Source organism: Pinus tabuliformis, chromosome 3_2 (genome assembly GCF_031772625.1).
Source record: "Pinus tabuliformis cultivar Carrire ecotype Pingquan chromosome 3_2, CPIR1, whole genome shotgun sequence".
Taxonomy (NCBI): domain Eukaryota; kingdom Viridiplantae; phylum Streptophyta; class Pinopsida; order Pinales; family Pinaceae; genus Pinus; species Pinus tabuliformis.
The window spans coordinates 52135843-52153169 of record NC_142302.1 but is presented as its reverse complement, the minus strand read 5'-3'; the positions used below and the strand labels follow the sequence as shown (position 1 = coordinate 52153169).

At 41.2% G+C, this 17327-nt stretch overlaps 1 protein-coding gene across 1 annotated transcript in view; it reads left to right on the top strand.

Moving 5' to 3' along the window:
- The window catches only part of LOC149179759 (protein REVEILLE 6-like), a 127284-nt gene that overhangs the window by 53852 nt on the left and 56105 nt on the right, over nt 1-17327 (top strand). Inside the window, exon 2 of the mRNA XM_089418050.1 lies at nt 1885-1942. Within this exon, the coding sequence (XP_089274176.1) occupies nt 1885-1942 (58 nt within the window). The remainder of the gene's footprint in view (nt 1-1884; nt 1943-17327) is intronic.

The window sequence follows — 17327 nt, the reverse complement described above, 5'->3', positions numbered from 1 at the left end:
TTGCTGGTATCTCTCAATCTCTCTCACGTTTGTTGGCTGGCACTTGGGCTATCAGTGGTATGTGTACTTTCATTTTTAATACAAGTGCTCTTGGCATGTACAATAGTCTTGCTACCATATGACTGTTGTGTTATTTATGTTATATTGAAGTTTCATTTGGCATATATGTTCACTGTGCTTTCTTGTTGGAGTTAAACCCCAAACAGTCACCTACAGCACTCAGTATACAAACTGTTTGTAAAAATACCACACTGAACCATTACATAAAACTCAGAAATTTTTTATGGGTTTCCAAGGTATTCTGGCAGGTTATCTCACACTTTCATCTCATGACCCGAACAAACCAGGTTCTTCCCAGCAGGGAAGTTGGGAAGTTAGCCCAAAATGGGTACCTGAACCTGATATTGCGTCTTTTGGGTACTTCAGGGGCACACCCTTGATAAGATTTTTTATTTTTATTTTTATTTTTTTATTTTATTTTTTTCTCCTCTTAATTATTATTTGTTGTTATTTAAATTAAAAAAAGGATAAAAAATGCAAGGATAAGGTCGGGTCCTTCCCCAAGGCACTTATCCCTCACTTACTTCATCCTCGTGCACTCAAAACACTAAATTAACTTTTTATTTTTACCATTTCATTTTCAGCAGTAAAGGGAGTAATCCAGTCAGAACATTCCAGCAGTTAAGGATGCTGCTGCTGCTCTATTCTTCCTAAAACTTTGTGGACAATGATAGACAGTGAAGTGGTGAAGTGGAGTGAATGTAGTATGACATATGTACTTGTCACTTGGTTTAACTTTTTAATACTCAAGAGTCAAGACCTATTAATGTCAATTTCAGTTTTTCAAATGATATTGAACACGTTTGCTGTTCAGTGTTTTTCTAATCATTGTATGATTGTTCAACACTAAAATGAAGCAATGTTTTTGTTTTTGTTTTTACTTGCTGAAAATGATATGATATTATGCAATGTGTATGTTGTTATGTATACAGTGTACTCCTGATGAGCCCCATCCTTGCCCCTGAACCCAAGTACTCTGTCAAATTTAGATTATGATATATATTTTTGAAATAGACCATGTTCATATTTAAATTGTTATTGTTATATCAGAACTCAGTCATCTTGACTCCTTGTGTGTTAAAGATTTTAGTCTGGGTTGACCTGAACGAATCAAAGACGGGTGTCTTTATAATGTTCTGCGTGAAAGTTTCAGAACATTACCTTGAAGCCAAGGATTTGTAGTTGTTAGTGCATCTAAATCATAGATGAAAAATTGCGAAGTATTGTCGTGAGAGATGTCTCAATTTTTGCTGTAACTTTTGACAGTAATTACTCAATGTGTCAGTAGTGAAATACTGAAATAATGGAAAGTGCACTGTATACATTCTTTAAATTTTGATAATTGACCTTGAGCTAAAGAAATTTACTTCCAGTTTTCATATGTTGGCTTGAAATATCCATTCAAGGTACTATGATGTCTGCCATTGCACCATTCTACAAAAATGATTGAGGCTTTGTGGCAACAATAGCCTTAACGAAGTCATCTCAATCATTAAAATTCATATTGTTGAGCAATTGCTTAATTGTGGTCTTCTCACATAGATTTTTTTATTAAGTTGTTTTGCTGTCTCTGCCTGTCACTCTTTCCCTTTGTTACTAGCCCCAGCGAGAGTTCTCAGTTAATACAGGGAGATAAACCAAGATAAATTATCATTGTCCTTATTTTCATTGTTGATAGTATAGTTTTGAGTTGAGTATAGCATTTAGCCCCAGTGAGAGTTCTCAGTTAATATAGGGAGATAAACTTTCTGTGTCTTTATTTTGATTGTTGACAGTATAGTTTGGAGTTAAATTATAGCATTTAATTCTTTGGTTGTCTCTCAGATTTGATCGTGATTGGAAAAAGATTGAAGCTTTTGTAGGATCAAAGACTGTCATACAGGTATGCTCGTCATCATTATAATGTTTGTTTTAAATTTTCATTGTAGTTTCCTTTTCTATATATTGAACTATTTTGGGTAAATAAGTAAACTAAGAAAATTTGTTGATAAAATAATTTCTATCGTATTATCATGTTCATAAGTATGACAGTCATCATCTTCTAAGTGCTTGTTTTATGATGGGATTGGTTTCAATAGAAATGATGGCATGAAGTTCTTGAAATTTGACATCCATTGAAAACAGAAAATTACACTTGAGAAATAAGTTTCTGGTCAAATGGTTCACTCTAGGTATAATTGTTAAGAAGATGTGTTTCTTCCCTGGAGGTCACAGGTTCAAATATGGAGGTAGGTATGTACACCTTTATAAATCAAAGCATTCAAATTGTTGCAGGGAGGGGGTGCCTTGTCCAACAAACAAGGATGTCTCATATATTAATCTGATGTCTGGCCAGGCCGTGACCTTAAAATTTGATTATTATTATTCTAAGTTACCAGAAAACGGATACGGGAACGGATACGGGTACGGGGTTTGAAACGGATACGGCAAATTTTCAAAAAATCTGGATACGATACGGCAGGAAACGGCACATAATATATATATATATATTAAAAATAAAAAATTCATATTACCATTCATATTTCAGAATCTAGATTATCTGTATCATCTATGATCTATCTGTATCATCTATGATCTATCATGATTCATGATTCATATATGATCCGAGTTTACCTCTATGGTAATCTCTAGATGACTCAACTTCAGGTAGAGAGCGGTTCCCTTTCCAAGTACTTTGCTCCTCAAATGGGATCGCTGTTTCTGCAGGCCTCCCCCTGGACAGCGATGGTCCTGGTTCTCAAAGGAAACTTTGCTGCTGAAAGAAGGCCTTATTATAAAACCCAAGTACACATGGAATCACTGGATGCATAGCCAATTCAGGGTTCATTCGCATTGACCTTGGATCAAGACATATCATCACATTTCAGATCATAGAAGCTCTTTCAGGTTTGTCAAAAACAGGACACTGAGTTAGAGGAGCACCTTATTAGGGGGAGATTCCCTTTTTATTACAGAGTGTGAAGGATTCCTCACTACTTACCTCAGATACTCAGACCAGAGGTATTAGCTCTTTTCCTGACTGTAGTTATTGGATTCAGGAGATAGATTTTACAGGGACCATACAAGACAAACCATGTTAGGATGATCACTGCCTTCTTTCCCTCAATCTCAACAGTAGAAGAGCATAAGCAATGCGCTAAGTCTTGAATACATCAGCTTCCAGACCAATGAGACCTTGTGTACTTCTTCACAACTTGCAACTAGCATACTGATTCCTGGAAACGTTTTCATTTTTTAAAAACTGCAATTTTTTTCTGACAAAAACGCCTCAAAAACGGCTGTGAAAAAAACTTCCCGTTTCCAGAAAAAAAAACGGCACAAAAACGTTTTTCCGGCGTTTTTCTGGCGTTTCGTACGCGGATCCGGATCCGAAACGGGAAAACGCCGTTTCGGGGTTGGAGGTAGCCGTTTCCGGCAACTTAGTTATTATTATTATGATATGAATTTTGAGTATAGTTCTTTCTGAGGAAAACTCCTGTTTCAATTTCAACCAAATAAATTCTACTTGCAAATCTGGAATGGTAAGTCTATTTCAAAAAAAAAAGGCTAAAATGTTACAGGACAAAAGAGTGAATGATAAATTCATGGCACATTCTTGTTCAGGCCATTGACTATGAACATTGTAAATTATATGTTGCCAGTTCAGGACAAACTGATATTACTTAAAAAACTCATATATAAAGATTTAATAGAAAATGGTCATACCTTTGGAAGAGATATCAGTGGGCACTTAGTTATGAATCACTTGTGCTTGTTACATCTTGTAAATATTGTATTAGTGTTTTTTCTTTTGCGTGTTAAATTTTTGTCTAACTGTATTTGTAACTTGGATTCAGGTACAGAAATTACCCTTTTAGATGATGGGCAGTTATGTGAGGTGAAAATGCATGCAAGGGGTCACTGTTCTGTTCATGGCCCTTTTCCTGTACTGGACAGGATTAGGATTCATAGTTAAGGCAAGAAAAAAGGGAAAGTGAGTTGTAATCCAGATTGGCAGGGCATTGATTAGAGATTCACCTCTTATAGATTGGTCTAAGCCTCAGCCCATTTCTTCCAGCTCCTCTGGTAGCCATAGCATGGAGCCTTGGTTTAGTCTTTTAGTTGTATTGACATTCTAAAAACTGTTTGTATTGGCACTGGAACTGGCTGGTTTGGCAGGTTTGACCCTGTTACTGCTGATATTGTAAGTTAGAATGGTAAAAGCTCTAACTCACACCGTACAATCCAAGTGGAACCTTAGAAGGTCACCCACTGTCAACTTAGTGACCTACCTTTGCCACTTTAGACTGCCTCTCCTCTAGCTTAAAGGAGGCTTCCCTAAAGAATCACTACGACTAAGCAGTAAGGAACAAGGTGGTATCACAATTAATGCCAGCAATTAAGGTTAAGAGAAAAGAAAAGACTGGTGATGGGGGGATGTGAAGATCAATGCCAATATTCAAGGGTGATGGAGTCAAGAGAAGATTAATAACAAGAAGATATCAAGAAGGACAGCCCTCCATTTGTTTGTTACCTGGAATAATGGATCAGGGAAGAGACTAGCATCTAGAAGAAGGGTAATCTCACAGCCAATCAGGACAAATTGCAAAGCCCAAAAAACCCACTAGAGGGGATTCCTCAATAGGATTTCCCGTAGCACAAGGATTTACTATGGCATGAAACGAACCAAACTTTTACTACGGAAACCCCCTCGAGGGTCTGCCTAGCAAAGAGGCTTGACGCCTACTTCACAGTTCACACCAACAAAGAGAACATGAAGACATCCCCATCGACATGTGTTTACTCAGATTTTCCTTTGTTGCCAGAGTATTGATCCCACAGTCTTGTCCAAGGCCTATGAAAGACAGTGTACCTATGGCCAACTAAATCCTTTTTGTAACTTGAATTCAGGTTCAAAAATTACCCTTTTAGATGATGGGCAGTTATGTGAGGTGAAAATGCATGCAAGGGGTCACTGTTCTGTTCATGGCCCTTTGCCTGTACTGGACAGGATTAGGATTCATAGTTAAGGGAAGAAAAAAGGTAAAGTGAGTTGTAATCCATATTGGCAGGGCATTGATTAGAGAATCACCTCTTCTAGACTGGTCTAAGCCTTAGCCCATTTCTTCCAGCTCCTCTGGTAGCCATAGGATGGAGCCTTGGTTTAGTCTTTTAGTTGTATTGACATTCTAAAAACTGTTTGAATTGGCACTGGAACTGGCTGGTTTGGCAGGTTTGACCCTGCTACTGCTGATATTGTAAGTTAGAATGGTAAAAGCTGTAACTCACACTGTACAATCGAAGTGGAACCTGAGAAGGTCACCCACTGTCAACTTAGTGACCTACCTCTGCCACTTTAGGTTGCCTCCCCTCTAGCTTAAGGGAGGCTTCCCTAAAGAATCACTATGACTATGCAGTAAGGAACAAGGTGGTATCACAAGTAATGCCGGCAATTAAGGTTAAGAGAAAAGAAAAGACTGTTGATGGGGGGATGTGAAGACCAGTGCCATTATTCAAGGGTGATGGAGTCAAGAGAAGATCAGTAACAAGAAAATATCAAGGACAACCCTCCTTTTGTTAGTTACCTGGAATAATGGATCAGGGAAGAGACTAGCATCAAGAAGAGGGGTAATCTCACAGCCAATCAAGACAAATTGCAAAGCCCAAAAAACCCACTCGAGAGGATTCCTCAATAGGATTTCCCTTAGCTCAAGGATTTACCGTGGCATGAAAAAAACCAAACTTTTACTAGGGAAACCCCCTCGATGGTCTGCCTAGCAAAGAGGCTTGACGCCTACTTCACAGTTCACACCAACAAAGAGAACATGAAGACCTATGTCTTTGACATCCCCGTCGACATGTGTTTACTCAGATTTTCCTTTGTTGACAGAGTATTGATCCCACAGGCTTGTCCAAGGCCTTTGAAAGACAGTGTACCTATGGCCTACTAAATCCCTTTTGTAACTTGAATTCAGGTACAAAAATTACCCTTTTAGATGATGGGCAGCTATGTGAGGTGAAAATGCATGCGAGGGGTCACTTTTCTGTTCATGGCCCTTTTTATGTACTGGACAGGATTAGGATTCATAGTTAAGTTAAGAAAAAAGGTAAAATGAGTTGTAATCCAGATTGGCAGTGCATTGATTAGAGATTCACCTCTTCTAGACTGGTCTAAGCCTCAGCCCATTTCTTCCAGCTCTTCTGGTAGCCATAGCATGGAGCCTTGGTTTAGTATTTTAGTTGTATTGACATTCTAAAAACTGTTTGAATTGGCACTGGAACTGGTTGGTTTGGCAGTTTTGACCCTGTTACCGCTGATATTGTAAGTTAGAATGGTAAAAGCTCTAACTCACACTGTCCAATCGAAGTGGAACCTGAGAAGGTCACCCACTGTCAACTTAGTGACCTACTTTTGCCACTTTAGGCTGCATCTCTTCTAGCTTAAGGGAGGCTTCCCTAAAGAATCACTACGGCTAAGCAATAAAGAACAAGGTGGTATCACAAGTAATGCCAGCAATTAAGGTAAGAGAAAATAAAAGACTGATGATGGGGGGATGTGAAGACCAGTGCCAATATTCAAGGGTGATGGAGTCAAGAGAAGATCAATAACAAGAAGATATCAAGAAGGACAACCCTCCTTTTGTTAGTTACCTGGAATAATGGATCAGGGAAGAGACTAACATCTAGAAGAGGGGTAATCTCACAGCCAATCAGGACAAATTGCAAAGCCCAAAAAACCCACTAGAGAGGACTCCTCAATAGGATTTCCCTTAGCACAAGGATTTACTATGGCATGAAATGAACCAAACTTTTACTAAGGAAACCCCCTCGAAGGTCTGCCTAGCAAAGAGGCTTGACGCCTACTTCACAGTTCACATCAACAAAGGGAACATGAAGACCTATGTCTTTGACATCCCCATCGACATGTGTTTACTCAGATTTTCCTTTGTTGCCAGAGTATTGATCCCACAGGCTTGTCCAAGGCCTATGAAAGACAGTGTACCTATGGCCTACTAAATCCGTTTTGTATCTTGATTTCAGGTACAAAAATTACCCTTTTATATGATGGGCAGTTATGTGAGGTAAAAATGCATGCAAGGGGTCACTGTTCTGTTCATGGCCCTTTTCCTGTACTGGACAGGATTAGGATTCATAGTTAAGGCAAGAAAAAAGGTAAAGTGAGTTGTAATCCAGATTGGCAGGGCATTGATTAGAGATTCGCCTCTTCTAGACTGGTCTAAGCGTCAGTCCATTTCTTCCAGCTCCTCTGGTGGCCATAGCATGGAGCCTTGGTTTAGTCTTTTAGTTGTATTGACATTCTAAAAACTGTTTGAATTGGCACTGGAACTGGCTGGTTTGGCAGGTTTGACCCTGCTACTGCTGATATTGTAAGTTAGAATGGTAAAAGCTCTAACTCACACTGTACAATCCAAGTGGAACTTGAGACCCACTGTCAACTTAGTGACCTACCTTTGCCACTTTTGGCTGCCTCTCCTCTAGCTTAAGGGAGGCTTCCCTAAAGAATCACTATGACTAAGCAATAAGGAACAAGGTGGTATCACAAGTAATGCCAGCAATTAAGGTTAAGAGAAAAGAAAAGAGTGGTGATGGGGGGGATGTGAAGACCAGTGCCAATATTCAAGGGTGATGGAGTCAAGAGAAGATCAATAACAAGAAGATATCAAGAAGGACAACCCTAGTTTTGTTAGTTACCTGGAATAATGGATCAGGGAAGAGACTAGCATCTAGAAGAGGGTAATCTCACAGCCAATCAGGACAAATTGCAAAGCCCAAAAAACCCACTAGAGAGGATTCCTCAATAGGATTTCCCTTAGCACAGGGATTTACTATGGCATGAAACAAACCAAACTTTTACTAAGGAAGCCCCCTCGAAGGTCTGCCTAGCAAAGAGGCTTGACGCCTACTTGAGAGTTCACACCAACAAAGAGAACATGAAGACCTATGTCTTTGACATTCCCATCCACATGTGTTTACTCGGATTTTCCTTTATTGCCAGAGTATTGATCCCACAGGCTTGTCCAAGGCCTATGAAAGACAGTGTACCTATGGCCTACTAAATCCTTTTTGGCAGGCATGTGAACAAAACTAGAATAGACAGGTAGATAGGTGAGGGACATACCTAATCTTGGAACGTTGGTTGCTGGTCCTAGTGGTTGGTGTTGCCGCAAAATCTAGCAGGCCTAGGAGAGGGACTGTTAAAATTAGGAACTAGGGCCAATTTCCACTTTGGACAGCTCATTTGATGGAGATAATTATTGCATTGAATTCTTTTCGAGAGGACCAAAATTGACCTAAAGATGACTAGATTTGGACAAGGAGAAATAAGTTTTTGAAATGAAGCCCACACATTTGCAATTTGTCAAGGTTGGCTTAGGGTCAAGTTGGACAAATTGACCCTCCATCACATATAAATAGAAGAGACCTCCAACCTCATTTTGCACCTCATCAACTCAACACATTCTTCTCTCTCCTCACCTGATTGGTTTGTACAGCTCAAAGATTGCAGGGATCTCTCACACTTGCAAAGAACAGGTGTCTTTTCTGTTTGGGCCAAATTTCAGATCTGTTTCAGGGCTTTGACCAGCGTTGACCAAGGGCTGTTTGACTGATTTTGACTGCGATTTTCTTGGGATTCTTTCTGTTTTTCTAGGCCGCATTGGAGGGCACAAAAATTGAGGTAGTCTGGGCACTTTGACGACAAACCAATTGCAGACTTTGACCGAAGGCTTCTTCAATGTGTTCACCAAGTTTGACTGCTCAGAATTGGACTGTTTTGATTTCTGGTGACCAGCTAAGGAGGTCGAGTTGGAAGACCTTTTACCGAGCTGCTAAGGGACTGTTTTGACCCTTGACCGTTGACTGGTTAGGGCACGCACTGCTGTTGACTGAGGGCAGAATTGCAGATTTGACTGGGCTGTTTTGGACAGTGCTATTGGATCATCAAATTGGCAAGTCAATTTTGACTTTGAATTATTGTACTCTCTCTCTCTGCTGAACATTTGATAATAAGAAGAATTGATCAAGGGTTTTCCCCATCTTGGGGTTTTTCCCTGGCTTGAGCCAAATTCTTGTGTTCTCTTGTCTTGGCTTGTCTTCTGTATTTGTTTATTGTTCTTTCTACAATTACTGTCAATGTGATAATGGTTTATGTAATTGCTAATGGAAATGAAATGGAATTGTTAATTGGGCTAATATGGAACATTGAAGTAATTGTCCTAAGCAAAGAACATGTTAATTAAAATTAACAGGGACACCTTACTAGGGAAATACTAGATTACGTGACAACAATGGAGTAGTGGACCACTGTCACCGTAACCAAAACCTCTTGCTCTTTATGGGATTTTATTGATGGGAGGAGTCCCAATATGTGAAGAGGTCACCTAAAAGGGATGTTATAACTTTTAAGGTACAAGGTGACTTGGATAGGTCTTCTACAAGAAAGACACAACAAAGGCTTTGTAATGTTCCAAATGGAAAATTAATAGCAATATTAAGCAAAATACACATGCAACCCAGAAAAATTCAAACAACAATTAAACACCCATAAAATTGCACCAGAATTGCACCAAACTGAGTCATTTTATTATCAAGAGGAGAGTACAATGCATGGAATGTGTGCATCTGGGCTTGCCAAAGCAAGCTAGACAATCCCAGGTGAGAAAATGCTGCCTGGATGCAAAGGAAAGACTTCTCCTCAATGTACTGCGCTGGCCCTAGAATTTTTACAACTGCTGGCTAGAAGAAACCCTTGTTTGAGCCTCCAAAAGTGCTCAGAAAATTCTACCAAATTAATCTTGGGCTCTCCACCACAAACCCAGAAAAACCCAGAAAGGGTTTTGGCAAATTCTACCGACCACCCGAAACCCAAAATTTCAGCTCACTCCTCCCCACTAGCTGCCAAATAATTCTGCTGTTTGGGGCACCAAAACTCCCCCAAAAATTTTGCAAAATTAGGAGCCAACTCCTTGACCCCTGACCGACAAAACCCATAAATGTTTTGGGCTAATTCCGACCTCCCGGAATTACCCAAAATTGGTGCTATGCCCTCCTTGGCAGAAACTGCGTCCCCAGTGGCTCTATCTGTTGCAACTCTCCTTATTTCTCCTCAATCTGCAATAGGAATGATATAGGAAATTTTCCCGGATGTAGGGGAGAGGTTTCACATCAAATTCCAGCACAAGATAGCTAAACCCAACTCTAGAAAAACGATATCCAGTGACTCCCTGCGCAGGCCCTAGGTTGTTAAGTTATGGTATGTTCTATGCTTATAACAGTTTACTTCTTTTTCTTATTATATTCCACAGATTAACAATCACATGTACATAAAGTAAAGTGCAGATAGAACATTAAACGATCGATAGAAAACAAGCCAAGACAAGAGACACAAGATGTGGCGGCTAGCCAGGGACAAACCCCACAATGTGTGGGAAAACCCTTTGATCAAATCTTCTTTTATCTCCAATAATTCAGCAGAGAGAAATAGTACAATAAATCTGATTTATATCAGCAGTAGCAAACCCTAGATCAGCAGCATCAACATTAGCGGCGTCATCATCAAACTAGGGCAGATGATATCTCACAAATCGACTGTCGGATCAGCTTGATTCCACCACCAAAAGTTGCGGCTTTCAGAGGAGGTTCAGATGAACCTACAACGCAGTTCAGATGAGGAGATCTTCTAGTCCACGCAGGTCAAACTTTACTTCTGCAGTTGCAGCTTCAGTTTCGGCAGCTTCCGGCTTCAAACTAGGGCAGTCGATATCTTGCAAACCATCTGTCGGATTGACTTGATTCCACCACCAAAAGTTGCGGCTTTCAGAGGAGGTTCAGATGAACCTATAACGCAGTTCAGATGAGGAGATCTTCTAGTCCATGTAGGTCAAACTTTACTTCTGCAGTTGCAGCGTCAGTTTTGGCAGCTTCCGGCTTCACATGTGTGAGGGAGAGACCCTTTTCTGCGCAGTAGAGAAGAGACTCTTTTCTGCGCAGTAGAGAGAGAGAGATGTGATGAGATGAGTGAGTCCAAATGAGGAAAAGTACTCTTATATTTATATACAACGTTGGTGTTTGAATAGATGCCACTGTTGGGCTTCTAAGCCTACATGAGTTGTAGGTCGGCTTGATAATAATTCCATAATCAAAATAAATTCATATCTCCATGAATACTTATCGGAATCGGATGATCTTTATATCAATCCTACACCTCTCGACGAGGGGAATCTAATAAAAATATTATTAGCCATGAATAAAATGACCCACATGAAGTTTTGCCCTAGTTGCCAATTTTAACACTCCCTCTCAACTAGGGAGAACTTCATCTGCAATCTGTTTATCGGTCGTTACTATTCATCCATCAAATGCACTGCCCTGTACAGCCTGACCCTTGCCTTGCTTTGCTCTATTCTGCCTGTTCTGCTTTGTCTTGTTCTGCCCTGTACTGATCTGTATTGTTCTGCTCTGTTCTGCTTTGCTCTTGCATTATTTTGTTCTGCTCTGCTTTTGTCCGAATTATGAAGAAGAAGAAATGATCGAGGATGTATCATACTGACTCAAAGTCAGTCTCAGAGTATGTACCACTGGTCCCAGACCAGTCTCAACCAACCCGAAGTCAGCGTCATAGTGAGTACAACTCCACTGGTCCCAGACCAGTATCATCCTCCACTGACTCAAAGTCAGTGTCAGAGTGCGTACCACTGGTCCCAGACCAGTCTCAACCGACCCAAAGTCAGCTTCATAGTAAGTACCACTCCTACCATTGGTCCCAGACCAGTATCGCAGTCTCAGAGAGTGTACCACTGGTCCCAAACCAGTCTCAACCGACCCGAAGTCAGCGTCATAGTATGTACCACTCTCACTGGTCCCAGACTAGTATTGCACTGACACGAAGTTAGTCTCAGAGTATGTACCACTGGTCCCAGACCAGTCTCAACCGACTCGAAGTCAGTGTCATAGTATGGTACAACTCCTACCACTGGTCCCAGACCAGTATCATTGATCCCAGATCAATGGAGGTCATCCTAGCGTAGGGAGTACGGTAGATACAACGATGCATCCATCGGTACTACTATGGTCCCTAACTTCATTTCCCTGCTCATTGATCAGATGAGAGGTACTTCCCATGAGTCCCAGACTGCATGGGTAGGATGCCTCGATGGGTAGGATGCCTCGACAGGAGAACTAATCAATTCTGTCCTCACAGGAGAACACATCAATCCTGCTACAATTGCCATGGAGAACACGTCAATCCAGGCCGCCATGGAGAACACATCAATCTAGGCCTCACAGGAGAACACATCAATCTTGCTACAATCGCCATGGAGAACACATCAATCCAGGCCTCACAGGAGAACTAATCATCCTGCTACACAGGAGAGTGAATCATCCTGCTCCACAAGAGAGCGAATCATCTTGTCCCACAAGAGAGCGAATCATCTTGTTCTAGTGTGCACCACCAGGGGAGGGTGAGTCACCTTATGGTCGTATGTTGCTCTAGTAAGAATCGCAAGCCCTCAGAGCTCCCAGAGCTCAATGTATGCAACATGCAAGACCCTTGTACAAGGGTTTCTTGACGACTCCAAGTTGTTTGGGAAAATCACAGATTAGATCTTTCCTCGGGGCTTTGACAAGGTGTATCTTCTTGTACATCATCTTAATGTGATGGAGCCTCATTGCTCATCGACTTACCATATCCCAGATGATGTCTATCTACTGAATACGGGATTCCTCAATAATCGAATCCCACCTCTGGTTGTTACAGAGAATCACAGTGGTATCCAATGTAAATCCAAACAGCTCACTGAAGAGCTTTCACAACCATACTGCCTCACAGGAGGCCATGCTAGCAGCAATATACTCTGCTTCGGTGGTCCTCAAAGCCACTGACTTCTGCTTCTGGCTCATCCAGGATATCGAAGCAGAGCCAAGGTGAAACAACACCCGGAAGTGCTCTTACGGTCCACCACACTGCCTGTCCAATCAACGTCAGTATATCCAAGTAGTCTCACATCTCCGGTAGTGTATCTTAACCCATTAGTAATTGTGCCACGAAGATATCTCAGAAGATTCTTGGCATCAATCCAGTGAGGCTCAACCAAATATGAGCTCACAATGCTAACTGCAAAACATATGTTCGGACGGAGGTTCACTAAGAACATCAATGCGAATGAGTTTATGAAACTCAGAGGCATTTCCCAAATTTGGTCCGACATCACTACCATATAACTTCTAAAAGTTAAGATCCTCGAGGTAGTCACAGGCTTGCAGTCCATCATACCGAATCTTTCCAATATCTTTACCACATATTTTCCTTGAGATAGGAAAATTTCCCTTGGCTTCTGCCACACTTCAAGTCCTTGGTTCTTCATTTCAAATTTAGAAGCCAACTCCCTCTTACATTTGTGAATAAGAGGGTATGCACTTGTTAGAAAGAGGACATCCACATACAACACCAGTGTGAGAGGCTTGTCATCTTCAACCTTAAAGTAAAGGTTAGGATCGACTTCACTCCTAGTGAATCCCAACTTCATCAAGTAGCTATTGATCCTCTCATACCATGCTCGGGGTGCTTGCTTCAGTCCATAGAGAGCCTTCTTCAACGTGCATACATGAGATTTTCAATCATAAATCTCAAATCCTTCGGGTTTCTCCACATAGACCTCTTCTTTGATCGACTCGTGCAAGAACACGGTCTTGACATCCATCTGATGTAGGTTCCATCCTTGTGAAGTCGCAAGGGCTATGATCGAGCGGATGGTCGTATATCTGGCAATAGGTGCAAATATCACATCATAGTCTATACCTTCCTTCTGGGAGAAACCACGAGCAACAAAACGAGCCTTATACTTTTCCATATTTCCATCTGCTGCATGCTTTATCTTGTAAAGCCATTTGGAAGTAACAACTGTCTCGTCCGGGGGTCTGGGAACTACTTCCCAGACATCATTTTTCATAATAAACTCATGTTCTTCGGTCATAGCATCCTTCCATATTTGATGCTTAACGACATCTGAGAATGATGAAGGCTCATTTTGTATGATCGTGCTCATGATGGTCAGGTATCCCTGATACCTGTTAGGTTTCTTACTTTCACGGAAGGTTCCTCGGGGTGCAACACATCCTTGAACATCATCAAGTAGCCCCCTAAGCCATGAAGGCCTCTTCCTAGAAGAGGAAGGCTCATGTGGAGGACGATCAATCAGATCCATGAGTTCTTCTACATGAGGCATTGATTCATCATCCTTTTCTTTCGGTTACCTGGTGTCGGCTTCTTGAGAGCTCCTCAAAGTCGGAAGATTGTCCACCTTGCTGAGAGCGATATCTTCGTCAAAGGTGACATCATGACTAATCACGACTTCCCTTTGACGGCTACATAGATTCTATAGCCTTTAGTATTTTCACCATAGCCCACGAAAATTCCCTTCTTTCCAGATGCACCCAATTTATTTCTTCTCTTTCGGCACATGAAAATATACAGGGCTTCCAAAAAAATGAAAAACATCAGGTTTCTTACCGGTGAACATTTCTTCAGGAGTCTTGGAACCCAATGCTTGATGAGGGCATTGATTTTGTACATATACGGCGGTGTTTGTAGTTTCAGCCAATAGAAACTTCGGAAGTCTTTGATCATGTAGCATGGCCTAGACAGCTTCCACAATCGTACGGTTCTTCCTTTCCGCCACACCATTCTGCTCTGGAGTATGTGGTGTAGTAGTCTCCCTCTTAATGCCAACCTCAGGTATGTTGAGTGAACCAACTATAATATATTGGAGGTCTTGCTTTGGCTTGAGGGGAATGGTCCCCTTTTGAGCTTTCCTTTGGTACATCCTGGACATACACCTTCTTTCTCCACTCGGAATTCGGGCATCCCTGTCAACATTTGTCTTACACCGAGTATAGCTTTGTAATGAAGGGGGGCAAACCTCCGATGCCAAGGTTCAGACTGAAGAGATATGTCATAAGACATGACACCTAGCGGACTTCCATCGACCTGATATAATGAATCAACACTAAACCCAAGAGTAAAGGCATCTTTAACATTATTTTTCCATATACGTACCTTGCCATCGCTGAAGGTTACCTTGTAACCTTTGTCTTCCATTGCCGAAATGGACACTAGGTTCTTTTTGAGGTCAGGTGCATTTAATACATCCTGGAATTTCTAGCCTTCTTGAATGGTTGTCCTCTTCCTCGATTCCCAGCTCTCCTCTTACCTTTGTTATTGAATTTGTCATTCCTTTGATTGCCATCAGAGGGATTTTGATCATCGTCCTGGTGTGAGTACTTTCTATCAGGGCACTCCCTTGCATAGTGACCTGCTTTATCGCAGATGTAACATCATCTTTCTTCCACCCTTAGGTTCAGCCTTTCCTTTTGATTTAGTCTTGGAATTATTTGTTTTCTTAGCATCAGAAGAAAAGGTAGCAGGAGGACCTTTAGGCATGGGCATTTCTTGCTCTTCTACCCTTGATTCTTCTTGAATGCATATAGCCATTAATTCCTTGAAACTAGGAATTATACTATTGTTCAGAAGAGTAGTCCTGAACACGTACCATTCGGATGGCAATCCTCCAAGAGTCGTGAGTGCCATTTCCCTATCAGCAATAGTCTCCCCAATAGATAGGAGATCGTTCTTGATCTCGGTGATTCTTAAGAAACATGCTTGCATACTCTCATCTTTACCCTTCTTGATTTTCCTCAGCTTATTTCTAAGAAACAAAACTTGATTTTCATCATTTACTTTAAATAAACTCACCAGTCTATCGTAGATTTCCTTGGAGGTGTTCAGGTCAGAGATGTAGACCACCAAGTGCTTGTCGATAGAGTCCCGGATGATCTTTTGTTTTGACTTCTCCGATTTTCCATTTGTTCCTGGCAGCAGCAGATGCATTTGATGGAGGCTCAACAATATTGCCTCTCACATGGTCCAACACTCCTTGATCTTCTAGGGTTAGATCGATAGACATCTTCCATCTGTGATAGTCAGCTTTCTCACGGAGCTTGTCTTCGGCAAGAAAGAGTGTTGAGGATCCCATTGTTCTTTTAGGATAGCCTTGCCAATCTTCTCTTCAGTGATTGCTCTTGCTCTTGCTTGCACTTTGTCTTCACCTCAGCTCCGATACCATGTTAAGTTATGGTATGTTCTATGCTTATAACAATTTACTTCTTTTTTTTATTATATTCCACAGATTAGCAATCACATGTACATAAACTAAAGTGCAGATAGAACATTAAACGATTGATAGAAAACAAGCCAAGACAAGAGACACAAGATGTGGCGGCTAGCCAGGGACACACCCCACAATGTGTGGGGAAACCCTTTGATCAAATCTTCTTTTATCTTCAATAATTCAGTAGAGAGAAATAGTACAATAAATCTGATTTATATCAGTAGTAGCAAACCCTAGATCAGCAGCATCAGCATTAGCGGCTTCATCATCAAACTAGGGCAGACGATATCTCACAAACCGACCGTCAGATCGGCTTGATTCCACCACCAAAAGTTGTGGCTTTCAGAGGAGGTTCAGATGAACCTACAACGCAGTTCAGATGAGGAGATCTTCTAGTCCACACAGGTCAAACTTCACTTCTGCAGTTGCAGCGTCAGTTTCAGCAGCTTCTGGCTTCAAACTAGGGCAGTCGATATCTTGCAAACCGTCTGTCAGATTGACTTGATTCCACCACCAAAAGTTGCAGCTTTCAGAGGAGGTTCAAATGAACCCATAGCGCAGTTCAGATGAGGAGATCGTCTAGTCCACGCAGGTCAAACTTTACTTCTGCAGTTGCAGCTTTAGTTTCGGCAGCTTCCGGCTTCACATGTGTGAGGGAGAGACCCTTTTCTGCGTAGTAGAGAAGAGAATATTTTTTGCGCAGTAGAGAGAGAGATGTGATGAGATGAGTGAGTCCAAATGAGGAAAAGTCCTATATTTATACACAACGTTGGTGTTTGAATAGATGCGACTGTTGGGCTTCTAAGCCTACATGAGTTGTAGGTTGGCTTGATAATAATTCCATAATCAAAATAAATTCATATCTCCATGAATACTTATCAGAATCGGATGATCTTTATATCAATCGTACACCTCTCGATGAGGGGAATCTAATAAAAATATTATTAGCCATGAATAAGATGACCCACATGAAGTTTTGCCCTAGTTGCCAATTTTAACAAAGATAAATTCGTTCCCCATAGTAGCAGTCACCTCTAGCTCCATAACTTTCCATAAAGGTTGGACTCCCCCTCAAGCAACTACACTAATTTTCTCCCGACA